The sequence below is a fragment of the Phyllobates terribilis genome, unplaced genomic scaffold, assembly GCF_046119375.1.
Source record: "Phyllobates terribilis strain yellow unplaced genomic scaffold, ASM4611937v1 Scaffold_4__5_contigs__length_816908805, whole genome shotgun sequence".
Classification (NCBI taxonomy): Eukaryota; Metazoa; Chordata; class Amphibia; order Anura; family Dendrobatidae; genus Phyllobates; species Phyllobates terribilis.
In genome coordinates this window covers 625,256,577-625,278,127 of record NW_027362764.1, presented here as the reverse complement: position 1 = coordinate 625,278,127, position 21,551 = coordinate 625,256,577, and the positions used below count along the sequence as shown (strand labels likewise).

The following is a 21,551-nucleotide window of genomic DNA, read 5'->3' as shown; positions in this document are numbered from 1 at the left end:
GTTCGGCGCGGCAGTTTAAAGGCGACACTGTGTAGGAGGCGACAGGTGGAATCCTGGGTCTTTTGAGAGGAGGATATGGGCTGTTTGGAATGGTGGAGACCCTCAGCCCCTTTTTCAGTCTCCCCTGATGAATCTATTTTAGGATGAAACGTGTTGGGAGCAGGATACCTCAAATATGTTTTGGTCATGAAGAATATAATGATATTACACCAGGATGAATTAAGCCATGATGCACTTTAGGATTGGGTGAGATTGTTTCATTTTGCTTGGTATTACAACAACCCGAAGGATTCTTTCAGTGAGGATTTGTTGATTTTCCCTGATATAGTTCACGATACCTTTTTGAATTGAGGTCATGTGGGATTTTTACTGTATAGTCCATGGTACCTTTTTTGTTTAAGGGCATGTGGGATTTCATTATATACCTAATGTTCGGAGCGCATACATGGTATCTCTAGATGATTGTTATTAGAAATGTTAACCAATACTAGTAAGGGTAATATTTAATTGTATGATCCTCAATGCTCTGGATGAATTGAGGTTGTCTTTTCTAAACCCTACATACTTGGTATTTGGCATTTTGAGATGTGGTTTGCATGTATACACAATTATAAACTATGTATGGTATCAGAAGACCCAGGGTTCATTATTTGGCCCATTAGGGTCTTTTTTTATTTAAAACGTGGAAAATTTTAATATATATCTAATAAATGTTATATTTTAACTATCTTGCTTAAAATTTGATTGATCTCGTGGTTACCCCAATAGCTTGTTGTTTAGAAACCAAAATACCTCTATTAATAGTCCTGAGAGAGAAGTCTATTATTGGGTGGACACTATGCACGGTATGACGTAAGGTGCAGTTTGCCCTGTGCTAATGAAGTGATCATTTTAGTCATGGGTAATATTTAATAATTTTTAAAAATGTATACAAAAAAATTGAGTAATTTACATATAAAACAATAAATGCCAAGTCAAGTACAGGTAAGGTACACTGGTAAAATACTCAAGTCCATATAAATTAAGATAACTGCTGGGTAAAGCAGCAATGTCTATCCGTAGGTTCTCTTAATGCAAAGGCGACAGAAGTGCACCATCGGATGTAAACATTCTGGCTCTTTTGGTACTCCGTCGACTGTGGCGTCACACGCCATCATCACTTGGTTTGATCACATGTCCTGCTAGCGCTGCCAGACGGAGCGCACTTTGCCGCAGGCAAAACGGGAGGACGCTCCCGCAACCTAAAATAACCTCCTCAGCCCCATGGACTTCTACACACCGTACGGGCAGCAAGGATTCAGGTGCTTCCAGTGACTCTGTACATCTGATGGTGCACTTTTGCCGCTTTTACATTACGAGAACCTACGGATAGAGTCCAAGTGGTTGTTTTCACTGTGGGCTTGTACTTCTCCCTGTATGACACAGACCCCAACAAAGCAGGATAACGGCACCCCCACCATAGCTTGGAGCAGGTTTCTCAGTGTGTAAGATGTAGTGATACAGCTCTGCTCTAATTTTCTCCATGAGTCAGTGTGGGGGGAGGGGCACTGCAGCTGAGTTTAGCTGTGTCACATAACAAACCCTTCATAATCCAGAGAGCTGATAAGTTTGATTACTAATACACTCCCATGTCTGCTGTTCTCAAGCATCCTGTAAAGGCTCTGTGAGATCAAGGCTGCCATTACATCTCATATAGTAGTAACCTGCCTGTTCTGGGCTACTCCTGTGTGAGCTATAATAACACCCTGCTCTGATCTCACTGCAGAGCAATTAGAAGTTGAGCATAGCAGACATAAGTGTGATATTGATGCTTTGAACTCTCCTATCCGGACAGGCAGTGTGGGAAGTGCAGCAGAGGTGACAGTGCTATGAGAGGAGGAGATCTGATAGAACTGTTTGTAATGTGACACAGTTAAACTCAATGGCACTGGGACCTTCTCTGACATATTGCTTCTGTGCTTCATGTGGGAGATCAGGCTGTCTGTCATTATACATGTAAGGACACCTTCAGTATTTTACATCAGTATTTGTAAGCCAAAACCAGGAGTGGGTGATAAATACAGAAGTGGTGACGTGTTTCTATTATACTTTTCCTCTGATTGTAAGCCAAAACCAGGAGTGGAACAAATACTGATGTAAAATACTGAACTTGTGAACGTGACCTCAAACTGAGAAAACTGCTCTTAGCTATAGTGGCTGCGTGTTCTTTCCTTTTGAGTGTTGCTGCCGGCTTATGAATGGGCAGCATTATAGAAGTACAGTCCCACATGGAATGTAACAAAGCAATTCGGGACAAGCTATATGAAATAAGAATTGTATGATAAGGACTCTGAGATGTGAGCTTAATTCTCTAGTCGTTGACTTAATATCTTTATTTTTACTTAGAAGTATAAGTGGATCCCTGAAAGTATGTTCAAAATCCCTTATATTTGAACCTGATAAAATTGAAGAGCCCATACTGAAGGTAAGAGTTTCCAGGTGATCCCAGGATGAGTTTTATGTAAAGATAATGTCACATTAAACTCTTTCACTGGCTGTTACAGATCGCATTGCGGGATTGCTCAAAAATTGAAGCGGAAGATGGTGACAATCTGTTCAGGAAGTATGGGCTTTAGAATCTTCTTTCTCTGAACGCCTTTTATTCTGTATGTGAATGCTATGTTACATCATTGCCACCCCCCCCCCCTTTTTTTTTCCTCTCGATATTTAGCAACAAGCACAAAAGATTTTCTGTTGTATTCAGCCAGGTAAGGATTATGTGCTGACAAGCAAAGCCTCACATAGAAGTATAAGCGTGATCCTCCATATAATGCGCTAATAAGAACATGCCCTCAATTTTATAGTCTCAGAAAAACCCTATAAGAGCAGAATTTGCTACATATTCAGTTTACTGCTTGATCTCAACCATTCCATGTCTTTTTGATGATCAATATACAGTACAGACCAAAAGTTTGGACACACCTTCTCATTTAAAGATTTTTCTGTATTTTCTTGACTATGAAAATTGTACATTCACACTGAAGGCATCAAAACTATGAATTAACACATGTGGAATTATATACTTAACAAAAAAGTGTGAAACAACTGAAAATATGTCTTATATTCTAGGTTCTTCAAAGTAGCCACCTTTTTGCTTTGATGACTGCTTTGCACACTCTTGGTATTCTCTTGATGAGATTCAAGAGGTAGTCACCGGAAATGGTCTTCCAACAATCTTGAAGGAGTTCCCAGAGATGCTTAGCACTTGTTGGCCCTTTTGCCTTCACTCTGCGGTCCAGCTCACCCCAAACAATCTCGATTGGGTTCAGGTCTGGTGACTGTGGAGGCCAGGTCATCTGGCGTAGCACAACATCACTCTCTTTCTTGGTCAAATAGCCCTTACACAGCCTGGAGGTGTGTTTGGGGTCATTGTCCTGTTGTAAAATAAATGATGGTCCAACTAAATGCAAACCGGATGGAATAGCATGCCGCTGCAAGATGCTGTGGTAGCCATGCTGGTTCAGTATGCCTTCAATTTTGAATAAATCCCCAACAGTGTCACCAGCAAAGCACCCCCACACCATCACACCTCCTTCTCCATGCTTCACGGTGGGAACCAGGCATGTAGAGTCCATTCGTTCACCTTTTCTGCGTCGCACAAAGACACGGTGGTTGGAACCAAAGATCTCAAATTTGGACTCATCAGACCAAAGCACAGATTTCCACTGGTCTAATGTCCATTCCTTGTGTTCTTTAGCCCAAACAAGTCTCTTCTGCTTGTTGCCTGTCCTTTGCAGTGGTTTCCTAGCAGCTATTTAACCATGAAGGCCTGCTGCACAAAGTCTCCTCTTAACAGTTGTTGTAGAGATGTGTCTGCTGCTAGAACTCTGTGTGGCATTGACCTGGTCTCTAATTGGAGCTGCGGTTAACCTGCGATTTCTGAGGCTGGTGACTCGGATAAACTTATCCTTAGAAGCAGAGGTGACTCTTGGTCTTCCTTTCCTGGGGCGGTCCTCATGTGAGCCAGTTTCTTTGTAGCGCTTGATGGTTTTTGCAACTGCACTTGGGGACACTTTCAAAGTTTTCCCAATTTTTTGCACTGACTGACCTTCATTTCTTTCAAGTGATGATGGCCACTCATTTTTCTTTACTTAGCTGTTTTTTTCTTGCCATAATACAAATTCTAGCAGTCTATTCAGTAGGACTATCAGCTGTGTATCCATCTGACTTCTGCACAACACAACTGATGGTCCCAACCCCATTTATAAGGCAAGAAATCCCACTTATTAAACCTGACAGGGCACACCTGTGAAGTGAAAACCATTTCCGGTGACTACCTCTTGAAGCTCATCAAGAGAATGCCAAGAGTGTGCAAAGCAGTCATCAAAGCAAAAGGTGGCTACTTTGAAGAAACTAGAATATAAGACATATTTTCAGTTGTTTCACACTTTTTTGTTAAGTATATAATTTCACATGTGTTAATTCATAGTTTTGATGCCTTCAGTGTGAATGTACCATTTTCAAAGTCATGAAAATCCAGAAAAATCTTTAAATGAGGTGTGTCCAAACTTTTGGTCTGTACTGTATGTCTGAGCCTCCTGCAGCGGCGCCAATGTTCCTGGTATTTGGCGTGATATTTTTGTGTCACGTGACCACTGCAGCCAATCAATAGTCCATTAGAGTAGACGTCCACTCTGACAATTTGCAAAGAATAAAGCCAGTCAGCTTCTGATACAGGAGTGTCACTCGCCCAATGGGAACATTGGTGCCAACATTGTTGAAAAGGCTCGCTGCTGGATGTGGGAGTATAGATTGCTTTTATTTCCTGGGTGGCACTGAATTACTTAGAGGTTGTCCAATAATGGAAAAACATTTTTAACTGAACTGTTTTAGTTTTTACCACCAGCAGTAGTTCACATCCCATCTAATGTGACCACAATCTAATTCCTTGTGTTACTCTGGCAATGTATGAATAAATTGTGTAACCAAGTGGGGGAGATCTACAGTCTGACACTGTTCTTCAAGTGATGACTTGTCTATTTATTAATGTTAAAAAGAAGAGCAGCATTTACTAAAGTAGACTTGTCGGGAGAGCTGACTACTAACGCAGGAAGTTCTGCTTCATGAATGATGCAGTTGATTTGCTTTGTTGTTTGTGATGGGACTAATCATAAATTGTTTGTTCTTCTAGGTTAACCTCATCAAGGAACAAAACATTGTTACTCCGTATAACCTTCAGCGTGTAAGTCGCTTTTGTTTTTATGTCGTGGTGTGGATATTGAGTCAGATTTGCTTTGAATCTTTCCTCAGCAAATTACTCTTGTGTGCATAAAACTAAGGAGATTTTCAGCTCTGTGGATCCTTAACTTTAAATGAACTTGTTTTGGCCTACAGAACCGTCATTCATCGTAGTTCTTTTCCTGCCGTCTCCACAATGGTGTTCTCAGTAGCCCGATTTGATATGACCTTTCCGTAAAAATAGACTTAATGTTCATTCGTACCATATGCTAATTAGTTGTATCTGATCAAGGAGGTGGTCAAATACTCATGAGTAAAGTAAAGCAACCTCTCTACATCCTTTCCCTTCCAAATAAAGCTTGATTGACGTCCCCTAAAGATGGGACTCTTCATTAAATGCCCTGTCCTCAGGAAACTCAATTGAACCAGATAGTTGGGAAATAAATCGTGGAGAGCTTAGTGCATAGTGTCTCCACCTCTGTGGCTTGAGACAACTAATTGGTGTGTGATGTGAGGTTGCATTAAAACTGTTGCTTTGCAAAATAAATTAAATTGGACTACTGAGGACACCTTTTAGAAACCGCAAGGTTTGGGAGTCAAAAATAAAAATTTCACAGGATCTCATTAACCCTAAAATAAAGATTAATCTTCATATTGGAGGCACCTTGCTGTCGGGTATTTGTATTAACAGCATTACCACCTTCACTAGTAGGAGTGGAGCCAAGAAGACGAGAGCAGTAGTGAGGACCTCCCATATTCCTTCTTCTTCCATCACTGCTCTTCATTATTTTGGCTTGGGACTGGAGCGCTCCCAGATTACATGCAAATCCTCATAAACCTGAGCCTGCTATGCTAATGTGTAATGTATGGTGCCAATAATTAATTCACTGTTCCTTTTTCAGGGTGGAGGCCATTTTTTCTTTCAGCTGGAGGATTCTAGAAAGGTGGATGATGTTGTACAGAACCTTCTACAGGTATAACCTAAAAGTTTCTGTAGGTACTAGGTGATAACAATTGCTCTGTAATGAGAAGCATAGTTGTGATCGCCGGGAGCTAGCGTATCTATGGATATCTGGGATGTATGTGGCTGGTATACTATTTGCAATCATGTGAAGAAACAATTAATTTTTTTTTTTTTCTTGAACCATGGAACTGCATGAAATAAAATAAACTATTCCCTTTTGATTCCCAGCGTTCCCTACAGGTGATTGTTTAATTTGCTGCAATGATTACATGCTGTACATCCACGTGACCACTGCTGCCAATCACTTGCATCAGTGGTCTTGAGCCACACATATAGGCTTAACCACTACGTCCTGTGATTGGCTGCAGTAGTCATGTGGACATACAGCAAAATAACCAGGGACCACCAAAATGTGAGAACTATACAGGTAAGGAGTTAGGAGGTAAATAATACTTTTTTTTTTTCTTTTATACCATTCTTTGCTCCGGGTAAAAAAAAAAAAGGCGGTGAAATAAAACCTGCTTGATGGTAGCTCTCCCGTTTCATTCTTATTGTATTATCAGGATCGGCCAACAAAAATCGAATGTACTTCTGAGACAGGGAATGTTTCTTTCCAGTTTGCAATAGTAACTGAGACACTGATATTTTTCATTTTGTAATTGTCCATATCATTAGATCTGTGAGTGACTGCGCACAGGAAGTCTCTGCATGTTCTTAGGAACATCTAGTCTGATTATTTTTTCTTTTTACAGCTTCAAAGAGCTTCTCGTCTAGAAAAACTTGGAGATCAGACAGCGATGGTACTGGATTCATTTTCTTTTTAACTTCAATGCTTTCTCTAGTTTTGCTTTATATAATATTTTCTCTTTTTGATTCTAGATTACTGCTATTCTGCAGTCTCGTTTGGCAAGGGCATCATTTGATAAAAACAGGTTAGTGAAAGTATAGGCACTTACCTGATTCATCTAAAAAAGCAGCTGAAGAGTCCATTACACCATCCACATAAGGAACAACATTGATCATAAGTATGAGATCATTTATTGCTTCTAAGTGCTATAAAATTGTATTTCAAATAAAAAAAAAAGTGCAAATATTTTTTCTACATTCTATAAAGCAGATGCAACAACCGGTGCCCTCAAAACCATTATTCAAAGGGGACCTGTCAGCAGATTCATGCTTCGCTATCTGCAGGGCGCATGACAAATCTCCAGATGTCCTCCTTATAATAAAGTGTTTCAGCGTCTTAGAGAAATCCAATTGAAAAAAATCACGGGACTCTTGGGAAAGGTTTAAGTAGGGGCCAAAACCGTAAACTTACGGTAATTGGCAAAAGCTTTCACTCAGGTAGATAGAAAGTTTTGAAATGTTACTAGCAGTCCAAAATAGTACAATAGTGCAGACGTTTCGGTCTATAAGACCTTCATCAGTGTACCGACTGCTCAGCAAAATAGAAAGAAGGACACAGTATCCAGAAAACCATATCATCTAAGTTCATATGTGCCAGGAATAGAGGCAGCGTGTTGAACGCGGTATCCACCACTGGTTCGTAATGAGTCGGTACACTGATGATATTATAGACCAAAACGTCTGCACTATTGTACTAATTTGGACTATTAAAATTTCAAAAGTTTCTATCCATTTGAGTGCCAAGTTTTTGCTAATTAGAGAAATCTGAGGCCCCCAATTTACCAAGATTTGCGTTTTGCATTCCAGTCTTGCGAAAGGGTGCACTAGTAAGATGCATGTTTCAGGGGGGGGGGCGTACATTTCCATCATAATTGACTCCACTTTTGTGCCACAAATTACGATGAATTAGTCATTCATTCCCCTCCCCGTTAAACTTTGCCTGCTTTTCAAAAAGTGAACAGAACTGAACAGGGCTAAAGTAAAAACGTTGCAACACTTTTTGCAACATTTTAACAGTTTTACATTAGTGGTATAAACTATGAGATTAATTAGGACAAGGCCGGGCAAAGGGAGATGTCTGCTGAGCGACCCCTTCTGGTTTTTCTGTGTCGGCAGCATTTTCAGAGAAAGTGTAGCTTATTGTAAGATAAGGCCTGTGGATATTGTTGCTGCCTGTGCTTTGTGCAGCATGAATCTGCTGACAGATCCCTTTTTAAAGGGATTGTTTCACCAAGGCAGCCACTTTTCAGATTGCAGTCGATGCATTTCTGACACCTTCTCGGCTATGTTTTCCCTGCATTGCAGAGGAGATGTAGTATTACCTGCTGTCGTTCAGACGTCTGACACATGGAGATCTGCTGTCTGTTAGCTACTCTCCATCATGGCAAATACAGTGGTCTTGATGTCTATGATAAGGATACCATACACATTTCACAATACCATAAGAATGCACCGTGTGACAGTAATGTGTATGTGGCCAACTCGTGTGTTTTTTTTTTTTTTTGCTTGTTTTTTAAGGGGAATCTGTTACCCTCTTTGTTAATAATATGGGCATACAGGTTGTATACAGGTGAAATTAGTCATACCTGTATGCCTCCTGGATGATGCTTTGTTCAGTAAAAGTCATCTTTTATAGCGTCGATCTTCCAGGCTATGGGGCGTAGACTGCCCGGAAGATAGGACTGCCTGTGGTCTGCATTATACAAGATTTAAGAATTGCCTAAAATGAAGAGAACAGTGGCGCTGGTAGGTGGTCTAGTAGGCCTGCAACAAATTGGGACAATAACCACTAATTGTCCAAAGATATCAATGGGAAGATATCATCTAAAATATAAAATAGGAATAATTTGCGCTGGGCTAAAAGATGGAATAATTAAAAAGATAAGGTAGAATAAAATAAATAAGTAATTTAATATAAGCTAAAATACAAAGTAAAACTCTGTTAAAAAAAATAAATAATAAAAAAAAAAAAAAAAATTCAATTATAAAAAAAAATAAAAAAAATGATGTGGTCCTGATATTTGGAGTCAGGGTCCTGTTTGAGAGTTGGATCACCCAAATGGCACTATAGAGTGTTACAGTGTGAATTGGGGCAACGGTCATCCCCTAGGGAGAAAAGGAGAAGGAAGTGGATTACTAGATTTGAGTATTGGTTCAAAGGATAGCGGTTAAAAAACCTTGATTGTGCCTGCGGATCAGAATATGTAGGGGAGGTTTCCAGCTTTAGAGGGCTAAGCAAGTTGGATGATAGCTAGAAGGAGAAACAATACAATTAGGTTTGAATAATATAGGCAGAATCCGGTTGGATGAGCATTAGTTAAGTTACCTGGACCTGAAGGTTTTTAGATTCATAGGTTCTCCAGTATAACAAGAACCCGTCTTATTTTAAGATTTAAGAATTAGTTGAACATGATGATTTTGGTACCATAGGAATTATGATTATGTTTCTATCATGCTCCCAGCCAAAAAGACTCCTGAATACTTCTCTGGTAAGATCAGTACCATAGACATTCCCTGCCAGTGTCTAGTATAGGAAGTAACCTGCTTATAGCTACTATTGTCAGCCATATTAGCTCTCCATGGGGCTGTTTCCTGCCACTCGTTAATCCTGGGATTCCCACGGTTTCCTTATTGGATCTCTGTGGCAGAACCTTGTTAGATCTGTTGTCTTTTGTGCAGAAACAGAACAGATCATAGCCGCCATTTATAACCTGCATTATCTCCTAAGAGCTGGACTGACAGATTGGGGTTGTGTCTATAGGAAATAGTAGTTGTAGTGGATGCAAAATAGATATTTTTGTATATTTAGATATAATTATTGCATGCTGATGCATTTGTAAAACATAATGTATGATCTGATTCTTAGAGGACGTGTAAAAAAAAAAAAAAAAAAAAAAAATCAATTGATTTAAAATACCTTAGAAAAGTTCCTTGAGCTCCCTGGTTTCTGCAGTTTTTATTACTATTGTTAAAATATATATATATTCACATACTGCACCACAGAGAAAACAAATGGGAATAACATATATATTTTATGTGTTCCCATTTGTTTTCTCTGTGGTGCAGTATGTGAAATCTCTGCTTTGCAGTCCAACTGGTCGTGTCTTCAAAGTCTTTTCTGGGGCGTGCACTTCTACCCCTCTCTCACACATTGCCAATCACAGCTCGGCAGCTGATCTAGGAGTTTAGCAGTCTAGTAACTGCTAAGCTGTGATTGGCAGCATATGGGTAGGGTGATTGTGCGTGTCCATAGAGAAGACTCTGAAGAAATGCCCAGTTGGACTGCAATGCTGAGATTTCACATATTGCTCCCCAGAAGAAACAAATATGAATATCCTGTAATGGAACAGTGTAGTACAAAGAGGAAGAAAACAGCAGAATCAGGGGGAGCACAAGGTATTTAACTCCATTCTTTTTATCAAGTAAGATCAATTTTGTGATGCTTTTCTTAAATCTCTTAGCTTTCAGAGTTTGTGTGAAAAATGGATAATGGAATGTGAAGCTGAGATGATAACGCCGCTAGTCTCCAATCCGGGCCATGTCTGCATCACAGATAAATACCTCTATTTCCAGCCTTTAAATGGATACCCAGTAAGAAATTGCTTTGTTTTTTTTACATTATTATTTTTTTTTTATCAAATAGTAGCATGTTCAATTTGCCTCTTGGCACTACTAATGTGTATGTGTGTATATACAGTGGTGGCCAAAAGTATTGGCACCCCTGCAATTCTGTCAGATAATACTCAGTTTCTTCCTGAAAATGATTGCAATCACAAATTCTTTGGTATTATTATCTTCATTTAATTTGTCTTCAATGAAAAAACACAAAAAGAATTGTCCTAAAGCCAAATTGGATACAATTCCACACCAAACCTAAAAAAGGGGGTGGACAAAAGTATTGGCACTGTTTGAAAAATCATGTGATGCTTCTCTAATTCGTGTAATTAACAGCACCTGTAACTTACCTGTGGCACCTAACAGGTGTTGGCAATAACTAAATCACACTTGCAGCCAGTTAACATGGATTAAAGTTGACTCAACCTCTGTCCTGTGTCCTTGTGTGTACCACATTGAGCATGGAGAAAAGAAAGAAGACCAAAGAACTGTCTGAGGACTTGAGAAACCAAATTGTGAGGAAGCATGAGCAATCTCAAGGCTACAAATCCATCTCCAAAGACCTGAATGTTCCTGTGTCTTCCGTGCGCAGTGTCATCAAGTAGTTTAAAGCCCATGGCACTGTGGCTAACCTCCCTAGATGTGGACGGAAAAGAAAAATTGACGAGAGATTTCAACGCAAGATTGTGCGGATGGTGGATAAAGAACCTCGACTAACATCCAAACAAGTTCAAGCTGCCCTGCAGTCCGAGGGTACAACAGTGTCAATCCATACTATCCATCGGCGTCTGAATGAAAAGGGACTGTATGGTAGGATACCCAGGAAGACCCCACTTCTTACCCCGAGACCTAAAAAAGCCAGGCTGGAGTTTGCCAAAACTTACCTGAGAAAGCCTAAAACGTTTTGGAAGAATGTTCTCTGGTCAGATGAGACAAAAGTAGAGCTTTTTGGGAAAAAGCATCAACATAGAGTGTACAGGAAAAAAAAAAGAGGCATTCAAAGAAAAGAACACAGTCCCTACAGTCAAACATGGCGGAGGTTCCCTGATGTTTTGGGGGTTGCTTTGCTGCCTCTGGCACTGGACTGCTTGACCGTGTGCATGGCATTATGAAGTCTGAAGACTACCAACAAGTTTTGCAGCATAATGTAGGGCCCAGTGTGAGAAAGCTGGGTCTTCCTCAGAGGTCATGGGTCTTCCAGCAGGACAATGACCCAAAACACACTTCCAAAAGCACTATAAAATGGTTTGAGAGTAAGCACTGGAGACTTCTAAGGTGGCCAGCAATGAGTCCAGACCTGAATCCCATAGAACACCTGTGGAGAGATCTCAAAATGGCAGTTTGGAGAAGGCACCCTTCAAATATCAGGGACCTGGAGCAGTTTGCCAAAGAAGAATGGTCTACAATTCCAGCAGAGCATTATAAGAAACTCATTGATGGTTACCGGAAGCGGTTGTTCGCAGTTATTTTGGCTAAAGGTTGTGCAACCAAGTATTAGGCTGAGAGTGCCAATACTTTTGTCTGGCCCATTTTTGGAGTTTTGTGTGAAATGATCAATGATTTGATTTTTGCTTCATTCTCTTTTGTGTTTTTTCCTTGCAAGCAAATTAAATGAAGATAATAATACCAAAGAATTTGTGATTGCAATAATTTTCAGGAAGAAACTGAGTATTATCTGACAGAATTGCAGGGGTGCCAATACTTTTGGCCACCACTGTATGTATAGGAATATGTCTTCATATTCCTAGTGAACCGTACCCTAAAACTATATAATTATTTATTCCACACCGTGAACACCTCGGAAAAAACGAGGACGTGCAAGAATTGCTGTGTTTGTACATCCTACATCACAAAAAAAAAAAAAGAATCAGAATCGTGATCAAAAGTGGCACCAATGAAAACTGAAGCTTGTACCACAAAAAAGCCAAGCCCTTTGTCTAAAGAAAAATAATAAATGCTATGAGCCTTGGAATATGGAGACTCTTTATTTTATTATTGACATTTAAATAAATGTCAAAATTAATTATACTTATTTCTTAATTATACTGAATGCTAAATTGTGTTTAAAACTAAAAAAAAAACTCCAGAATTTTTTTGTTTAGTTCATTCCACCTCTTAAAAAGTGTAATAAGTGATGAATAAATCATATGTACCCCAAGATGGTATAAATGAAAACTACATGTTGTCTTGCAAAAGCTAATCCCTTATACAGCTCCAGAATATGGCGACACAAAAATTAATGTTTTTCCTCAAGTGTACATATTCCACAAAAGTAGTAAAACATACAACTGTATAAATTTGATGTCACAATCCTGTTGACCTACAAACTAGAGTTGACACTAATGCTTTTACATTTTATGCTTTTCATTTGCTGTAGAAATAAACAGCAGAATTGTTTAAAAAAAAAAAAAAAAAGTGACCATTTGTTCTTTATAATATATCTTATTGGTGAAATCAAATTTTTTTCTTCCTTTTTCTGGACTGACCATTCATTCTTAAAATTCTCAATGCTCAAGTAAAATTTTTATTCAGTGAATTACAGAGATAGGCGATGACAGTTGGTACTTATAAAGTTCTAGGGTGAGAACTTGCAGCAGAATGTCGCCTCTAGTTCCTCCCTCCATAGAATTTTAAAAGCACCAACTGCCACCTCATATTTTATGAATGGGAGAATCTGTCTTAATTTAATGCAGATTTTACATATAAACTAAGAATGAAAGATCAGTCCAGGAGAAAACGGAACCAAATTTCTCTGATTAAGATATATAACAAAGTTTCTTATTTTTATGTGTTTTCTCGATGCATGAGAAAGAATGACCATCGCTTTAATTTTCATGTTTTATGTATAAAGTGTTACAACTCGTTATGCAAAAACAAGCCAAGCTCTCATACAGCAACAGCGATGAAACAAACAAACAAAAAGTTATGTTAAGCTAATAAATTTAGTTTGATTTGTTTTTGTAATGTGCCGAGCTTCCAAGGAAATTCCTGTGTATTTGTACATTTGTAAACCATACTAATTCACAATTTACGTTTACATTTTTTTTATTTTTTAACAGAAGCATGTAGTCTATATTAGCCTGGCTGACATTCGTCGAATATATAAAAGGAGACATATGCTGATGCCTCTGGTAAGATGAGTCCTAATTAACTGGTAGATGATTAGAATTGGACTTTAAGACTCAAAGGAAAACATTTTAATGATTGGATCATAAGCTATATGAACCAATTGTCTTAAAGGGAACCTATCATCTAATTCATGCTGCCCCAACCACGGTCAGCATGAATCTGAGTGACTATGTTATTGCAGACATTTATGTTTAACGCTGAAACACTGCAGCGTTGCATAGAAAATGTAGCTAGAAAAACTGGTCATGAAGTAGTCTCTGTCTGATTCTCCTTGCCCCGAAGATGTTTCCCTATGTGGATACAATGGAGAGACTTTCCAGTCAAAGGGATCAGTGCAGGGAGTAGCCACCAAGGACCGCCTAGGACTAGACAGCCGAGACCGACTTTCCAAAGAGTGTTTTTTCTGAAACGTCGCAGTGTAGTAGTGCTGCCAATATCTGATTCATGCCTCCTGTTAAAGCATGAATCGGATGGCAGGTTCCCTTTTAAAGAGGATCTTTCAGGTGCCCGATAACTAAGTATTTACTTAACTAAGATTTAAGTAAAAGCTTGTAAGCTCTGCACATGTTCGGTCACTGCTACCAGACAGCAGCAGTGTCAGGTCCCATTGGTGAACAGCAGCAAACAATAAAAGAATAACACTTGAAAAGGGTTGTCACTACATGCACAAATCCCTTTTTAATGAAGTTTTCCACCTTGTAAAATGGAAATAATTTATAGACTCCTCCTGCAGAAGCACCATTCCCGCGATGTCTGCTCTGGGGCTCCTGTGGCATTGTTATGCCTCATAAACCCTGCAGACAAATAGCGGCCCCTATTGGGTTGCATTACTTTCACTCCCTTCACACAAGCGGAAAAAAATTGCAAGTGTAGCAACCACTGATTGGCTCCAGGACTCTCGTCTGGGGAGACCTGGTGCAGACATTACTGGAATGGCGCCATTGCGGAAGGTGCTGTTGTTTTTATTTTACAAGGGGGACTACTTTCAGGAAGTGGACAACCCCTTAAGTATGGTCCTATTACACAGTAGATTTAAGAGGTTGCTTGGTCCACCTACATACCTAATAATAATAATAAAGATGCCTTGGCACAGTCTGGCTGCTGATCCCTCTCCCAGCAATGATTGTTTACAGAGGCCACATGCTACCAAGGTCCACTTGCTCTAACAAGACATACCCCATGCATGGGGTATAATGTGCAGGGGGTGCCTCAGATAAGTATGATGAACAGTTTTTGGTAACAGGGAGTGTGAAAAAAAATATTAATTCAGGTATATATGGCCAATAATGTATAGGCCTGTAATATGATATAAGTAATTGCACACATCCTTATAAATCCTCAAAAAGTGTTTATAGTGTATTGCACATGCTCGTATACGGTATTGCACATCCCATCACCAGAGTTGATGTATAATACATAAGTGTGCCATGATCAAGGGGCGTAATGGAGTCATACCTGGATCTGGTGCGGTCCTGCAGTGTGTGGCGCTCACCCCGACGCACGTTCCGTTGCGTACCTTTGTCATGCACTGTGATCAGTCTTGTCTCACTACCATGTTTCTTTCTCTTGATGTAGTGCAGTGTGGCACTGTTATGCTGATCTATAATGTAGTACCAGATAATTTAACACTACTTGACCTCATGTTGTAATGTCTCTTAGGGACTGGAAGTATTTTGTACTGAAAATGACCTGTGCTCAGATATATACCTTAAATTTTACAACCCTAAAGATCGAGATGACGTCTACTACTATATTGCTTCATATATAGGTTGGTGTGTTTTATGTTTATTTCTCTTCTCCTCTTTTATTTAATGGAATCAGATTATCACAATTGTCCCGTATAACTATAATGTAATGTGTAGATTAGTTTTTTAGAGACTGTTGAACTCTTTACATGATTCACACGATTTTGCTTAATGTTAAATTAGTATTGCAGGCTAGTTTACTTCCTTTATCATGTTTTATATTCTAGAATTTCTTTTATATGCTGATGGATTTTTTTTCCTCAGTGTTCGGTGTAGAAGCCTATGAAAGGAGATGACATTGAGACTAATAGTTGTCTCTCATTTCCTGCAGAAAATCATGTGACGGAGCACACGGCAGACAGCTACATGCTTCAGTGGCAGATGGGTCAAATATCCAATTACCAGTATCTTTTACATCTCAATAACCTGGCAGATCGGAGCTGCAATGACCTTTCCCAGTATCCTGTATTTCCATGGATCATCGCCGACTACACTAGTTGTCATTTGGGTATAACCTTTTTTTTTTTTTTTCACATTATTAATATTTTTAAGGCGTTTGCACAGCATTTCTTCTCTCATTTAAACGTTGAGTGTGAAAAGACGCTGCTGCGCCCTCTGTGGGACAGTTGCCTCCAATGGGCATACTTGTGTCCACTTCTTACTTTTGAGAGATTTTATTGAAATCTTTCTTTTTCATGGACACAAGCACAATAACTCCTCATTGTCAGACCAGTTACCTCTGTGACTGACCTGTCCAGCAAGCAGCAGTATTTCTCCATGCCCAATGCAAATATGAGAAGCCCTGCACAACGCATTTAATCCTCATTGACGCATTTAGATTCCCCCTGTCCATAACCACATTAAAAAAACAAAAACTTTTTGCTTGATTTTTCCAGATGTTTAAAGTGGTTGTCCAGTGAAAAACAGTTGTCCCTTATCTGCAGGATAGATCATAACTAGCTGATCGGTGGTTTTCCCACTGATTGGATCCATGCAAATTGGCAGATTGGGGATATAAATTACCCAATTACAAAATTGGCGCAGCAAATCAATCGCCCACCCATTCATTCTCTCTGCGGTTGCCGAAAAAAGTCGAATGCAGTGGTCGAGCATGTGCATGTGCAACGAGAATAAAAGTTCTCTGTTCTGCCAATCTCTTGGGGCCCAGTAGTCGGACCCCTACTGATCAACAAGGGATCACCTTTGGATAGGTGTTAATTTCTTTTCTCTATCGCTTCATTGGGGGACACAGGACCATGGGTGTATGCTGCTGTCGCTAGGAGGTTGACACTAGGCAAAAAAAGGAAAATAGCTCCTCCTCTGCAGTATGCACCTGCCTACAGGCACCAAGCTCACCAGTTTAAGCTTAGTGTCTGTAGGAGGTAGACATGGATCTTCACAGATCCAACCCTGTTGTGTTTATTAACCTTTGTTTTTTCTCTTTCAGATACAGCTCTTCAGGCTAACAGGGAACACTGCGTCCCCTGTTAACCCACAAGCGACCGAGAGAGCAGTGTGGCTACCCCCATATCGCCCACTCTCGCACCCGCCGGGCAGGACTTATCCCCTGTCACCTTAGGGTGTGTCAGGGTGATTTCAGTGGCCAGTCCTAGCCTGTTCCCCACCCCAGCCCCCCTCCTCGGAGCGGCCTGGGAGGGAGACTGTGGTCCCTGCGGGTGACCTTCCCCCATTTTTCTGGGGTTGACACCGTCTCCTGCACTGTCCAGGACCGGACAGTGCGGGAAGGAGGAAAAACTAGGATCCCCCCTATCCAGGAAGGCATCCTGAGAACATCCTCAGAAGGAGAAAGGAAGAGACGATTCCCGGACCCACTAAGACAGGTACTTCCCTCTCTCTCAGCTGTAGGTCCCAGTCCCCCGGCGTTACCTGCCCTCCTCCCCCCTCCCCCTCTCACCAAACATGGCGCTTAACAGCGCTTCCCTGGGCCACTTCCTCCTTCTTCTTCATTATGCGCGGCAAATCTGCCGCGCTTTCCTCCGTCGGGGGGGCGTGTCCGGTGGGCGGTCACACTCCGACGGCTATACGCCCCCTCCTATTTGACCAACCAGGGCCCAGGAGCATAATGACGCTTCCGTCACGCCCTCGAGCCTTACGCGGACCTATCAACGGGGGGGCCTTTCAAGCCCGCCCCCCTTCCCATCCGCCTAGCGGAGCCTCGACGCGCTTCGTCATCAACGCAGCGTCCTCTGCTCCTCCCCCTACACCGACGCCATCACTCTGCCGCATGCAGCTCCCTACTCCGTCGGCACCTACTGTGACCCGCTCCAGCCTCACCTTCGGAGCCTTTCAGGGGGACACGGGACCGCTTCTCTGCAGGATCGGGTAGGCTGTGTCCTGACACAGACCCCCACCCTTTCCTGCCCACAGCGCCCTCCTCTGCAGTATCCCTGGTCAGGCACATATGCCCAAACCCAGGGAGCTCTGTCTGTCCCTCTCACATTGTCACATACTACGCCTGTGCTCTTTGCGGTACTAAGTGGCCCGCGGGTCTCACTACGGCCTTCTGCTCGACCTGCAAACCTCCCGACATGCTGGCACCCCAAGATACCCCCGCCGCTCAGGACGAGATAACCCCCTCCGGAGTGGGCTGTTGCTATGTCACAGTCTGTCTCTGACCTCACCAAGGTTTCTCAATCTCTGGTGCAGGTCTTAGAACGCTTGCCAGAATGTTTGCCTATGTTATCCACGGCCACCAGCGCTCCGAACGTCCCCACAGACGATTCGCAGGCACCCCTGCCCCCTCCTCACAGGGGCAGACTGACGGCACGTTCTCAGAAACGGACTCGCACAAGCTCATCCTCCAGCTCTCCAGACTCCAAGATGCTCCCTGCGTCTCACACCTCTTCCCCGGAGGTCGCGCCAGGATCTAACTCTGCTTCAGATTCAGACTCTGGTTCCGACACAGACCAGTATTCCAAGATCCAGGACATGATAGACAGCCTTATAACTGCTGTCAATCAGACTCTGCATGTAACAGAAGACGAGAGCCCTTCCCGGGACTACTCAGTTTCCTTCAAAAAGATTAAGCGTCCTGCATGCACTTTTTTTTAACCATGCAGAATTTGACAGTGTTTTTCAAAAGCAGTGGGAGCATCCAGAAAAGCGCTTTACAGGAAAGAAACAGTTAAACGTCCTATACCCCTTTAACCATGACCTTGTCAGCAAATGGACGGAGTCCCCATCTGTGGACCCTCCCGTCTCTCGCCTTTCCGCCAAGACTGTACTGTCTCTTCCGGATGGTTCCTCCCTTAAGGATACCACGGATAGACAGGTTGAGGCCCTCACTAAGTCAGCCTTTGAGGACGCGAGCACCTCCCTTTGCCCTTCCTTCGCCTCAACTTGGGTATCAAAAGCGGTGTCTGCATGGGCCAAACAGCTCAGACAGGGCATCCTAGCTGGGGCCTCCCCGGACGATCTGGCCGACTTAGCTGATCAAATCGGCCACGCTGGAAAATATCTACTTACGGCGTCCCTCGACTCCGCTGCATGCTCAGCCCGGGTTTCCAGTAATCTCGTTGCCTTACGTAGAATTCTTTGGCTTAAAGCCTGGAACACCGACCCGGCTTCCAAAAGATCTCTAACTAATCTTCCTTTTCATGGTTCCAGGCTGTTTGGATCCAAGCTAGACCAGATCATCTCTGATGCTACTGGGGGTAAGAGCACCTCTCTTCCCCAGCCCAGACCCAAACGCCCTTTTCCTAGGAGACGCCCCCTTCAGTTCCGGCCCTTTCATCAGTTCGCTCAACCGAACCCCTCCTCTCAACTGGACCGTACTCCAGCACAGCGGGACAGTCGTAAGCCCCCCTTTAGGCCCACGCCTAACTGGCGCCCAAAGAGTTGCTCCTCCAAGTCCTCTGGATCACGATCCAACAGGTTTTCCTCAGCATGACTGGTCACTCCCACCTGGGACTTCTCCCAGGGTGGGCGGCTGTCTCCTTCTGTTCACAGATTCTTGGCTCTTGGCAAAAGAAGATGCCTGGGTCAAAGAAATTGTTACTTCCGGCTACAAAATGGAGTTCGGCTCCAGCCCACCCTCACGTTTTCTCAGGTCCCGCCCCCCGCAACCATCTCTGCTCCCCGGTTTCCTTCAAGCCATCGCCTCCCTTCTGCGCTCAGGAGTCATAGTCCCAGTTCCCTTTCAGGAAAGGTTTTCCGGTTTTTACTGAAATCTCGTTGTCGTCCCAAAAAAGGACGGCTCACTGCGTCCGATTCTCGACCTCAAACAGATAAACCGACTTGTACGCATCCGACAGTTCAGGATGGAGTCCCTCAGGTCGGTAATAGCCTCGATGGAAACCGAGGAATATCTATGTTCAGTGGACATTCAGGATGCATACCTTCACATCCCAATCTGCGCGTCACATCAGAAGTTCCTTCGCTTTTCCTTCAGGAACGCGCATTACCAATTCACTGCCCTCCCCTTCGGCCTCACCACAGCCCCGAGGGTTTTCACGAAGGTGATGGCGACAGTTATGGCCATTCTTCGAACAAGGGGAATTGTAATCATCCCCTACCTCGACGACCTGTTAATCAAAGGCATACATAAACCATCAGGGAGTAACGCGCAGCAAGCCCGTTTTAAAAGAGGTGGCAAGAGTGCTACTTTGGGCCGAGAAGACTGTCCCGGCAATCTCAGCAGTCCACATTCCATGGGTCGACAATTGGGCGGCCGACTTCCTCAGTCGGCAGGGCCTCGCCTCAGGAGAATGGTCTCTCCATCCCGAGGTGTTTCACCAAATCTGCTTACGGTGGGGCACGCCGGACGTCAACCTCATGGCGTCCCGATTAAACCACAAGGTTCCGTCCTTTGTAGCTCGGTCCCGCGATCCGCTAGCAATCGCCCAGGACGTGCTAGTCATATCATGGTCAGAGTTCCAACTGCCCTATCTCTTTCCACCTCTACCTTTTTGATCCCTCGAGTCATCAAAAAGGTCAAGACAGAGGGAATACCAGTTCTCCTAGTAGCCCCAGATTGGCCCAGACGCGTCTGGTACGCAGATCTGGTAAATCTGCTTGTCGACTCCCCCTGGAGACTACCAGACCGTCCGGACCTCCTCTCTCCGGGTCCTATTCTTCATCAGAGTTCTCGTTCTCTGAATTTAATGGTATGACCGTTGAGGCCGCGGTGTTGAAGACGGCGGGCTTTACTGACCATGTCATTCAGACCCTAATTAATGCCAGAAAACCCGCTACCTCGCGCATATACCACAGAACTTGGAGAGCCTTTTTTCGTCACTGCGAACAGGATCAGCTGGCTCCTATGTCTTTTTCTTTGCCAGTCATTTTGGCTTTTCTTCAGTCTGGCCTAGAGGCGGGACTCTCTCTCAGCACTCTCAAGGGCCAAGTTTCGGCCTTGTCCATTCTATTCCAACGTAACTTAGCTAGCCGACCTCAGGTCAAGACGTTTCTACAAGGGGTGGCCCACCTGGCGCCCTCCTATCGCCCTCCAGTGGAACCATGGGACCTTTAATATGGTCTTAAGCGTCCTACAACAGCCTTCGTTTGAACCCATTCAGGACATTCCAGCCTCTCTCCTTTCCTGGAAGGTGGCTTTTCTGGTGGCTGTTACCTCTATTAGAAGGGTCGCAGAACTCGCAGCCCTCTCTTGTCGGTCGCCTTTTCTGGTATTCCATCAAGACAAAGTAGTGCTCAGGCCGGTGCCTTCCTTTTTGCCAAAGGTGGTTTCCGCTTTTCACATTAATGAGGACATCGTTTTGCCTTCCTTTTGCCCTGCTCCAGTGCATCCACGGGAGAAGTCCCTGCACAAACTGGACCTGGTCAGAGCTCTACGTGTGTACCTTTCTAGAATGGCCTCCCTTCGGCGCTCTGATGCCTTTTCTTGTCATCCCTGAGGGGCATCGCAAGGGTCTCCCTGCTTCCAAGTCGACCATCGCCCGTTGGATACGTTCGACCATGTTGGAGGCACATCGCATCTCGGGCAAACCTCCCCCTCC

The 21,551-nt window shown here is 42.9% G+C and overlaps 1 protein-coding gene across 1 annotated transcript in view; it reads left to right on the top strand.

Annotated features, from left to right (window-relative positions):
* The window catches only part of NSMAF (neutral sphingomyelinase activation associated factor), a 121,449-nt gene that overhangs the window by 33,611 nt on the left and 66,287 nt on the right, over positions 1-21,551 (top strand). The window contains exons 3-13 of the mRNA XM_073679332.1: positions 2,386-2,464; positions 2,544-2,602; positions 2,711-2,747; positions 5,171-5,221; positions 6,120-6,191; positions 6,934-6,981; positions 7,061-7,113; positions 10,549-10,678; positions 13,762-13,833; positions 15,491-15,599; positions 15,908-16,084. Coding sequence (XP_073535433.1) covers positions 2,386-2,464; positions 2,544-2,602; positions 2,711-2,747; positions 5,171-5,221; positions 6,120-6,191; positions 6,934-6,981; positions 7,061-7,113; positions 10,549-10,678; positions 13,762-13,833; positions 15,491-15,599; positions 15,908-16,084 — 887 coding nt within the window. The remainder of the gene's footprint in view (positions 1-2,385; positions 2,465-2,543; positions 2,603-2,710; positions 2,748-5,170; positions 5,222-6,119; positions 6,192-6,933; positions 6,982-7,060; positions 7,114-10,548; positions 10,679-13,761; positions 13,834-15,490; positions 15,600-15,907; positions 16,085-21,551) is intronic.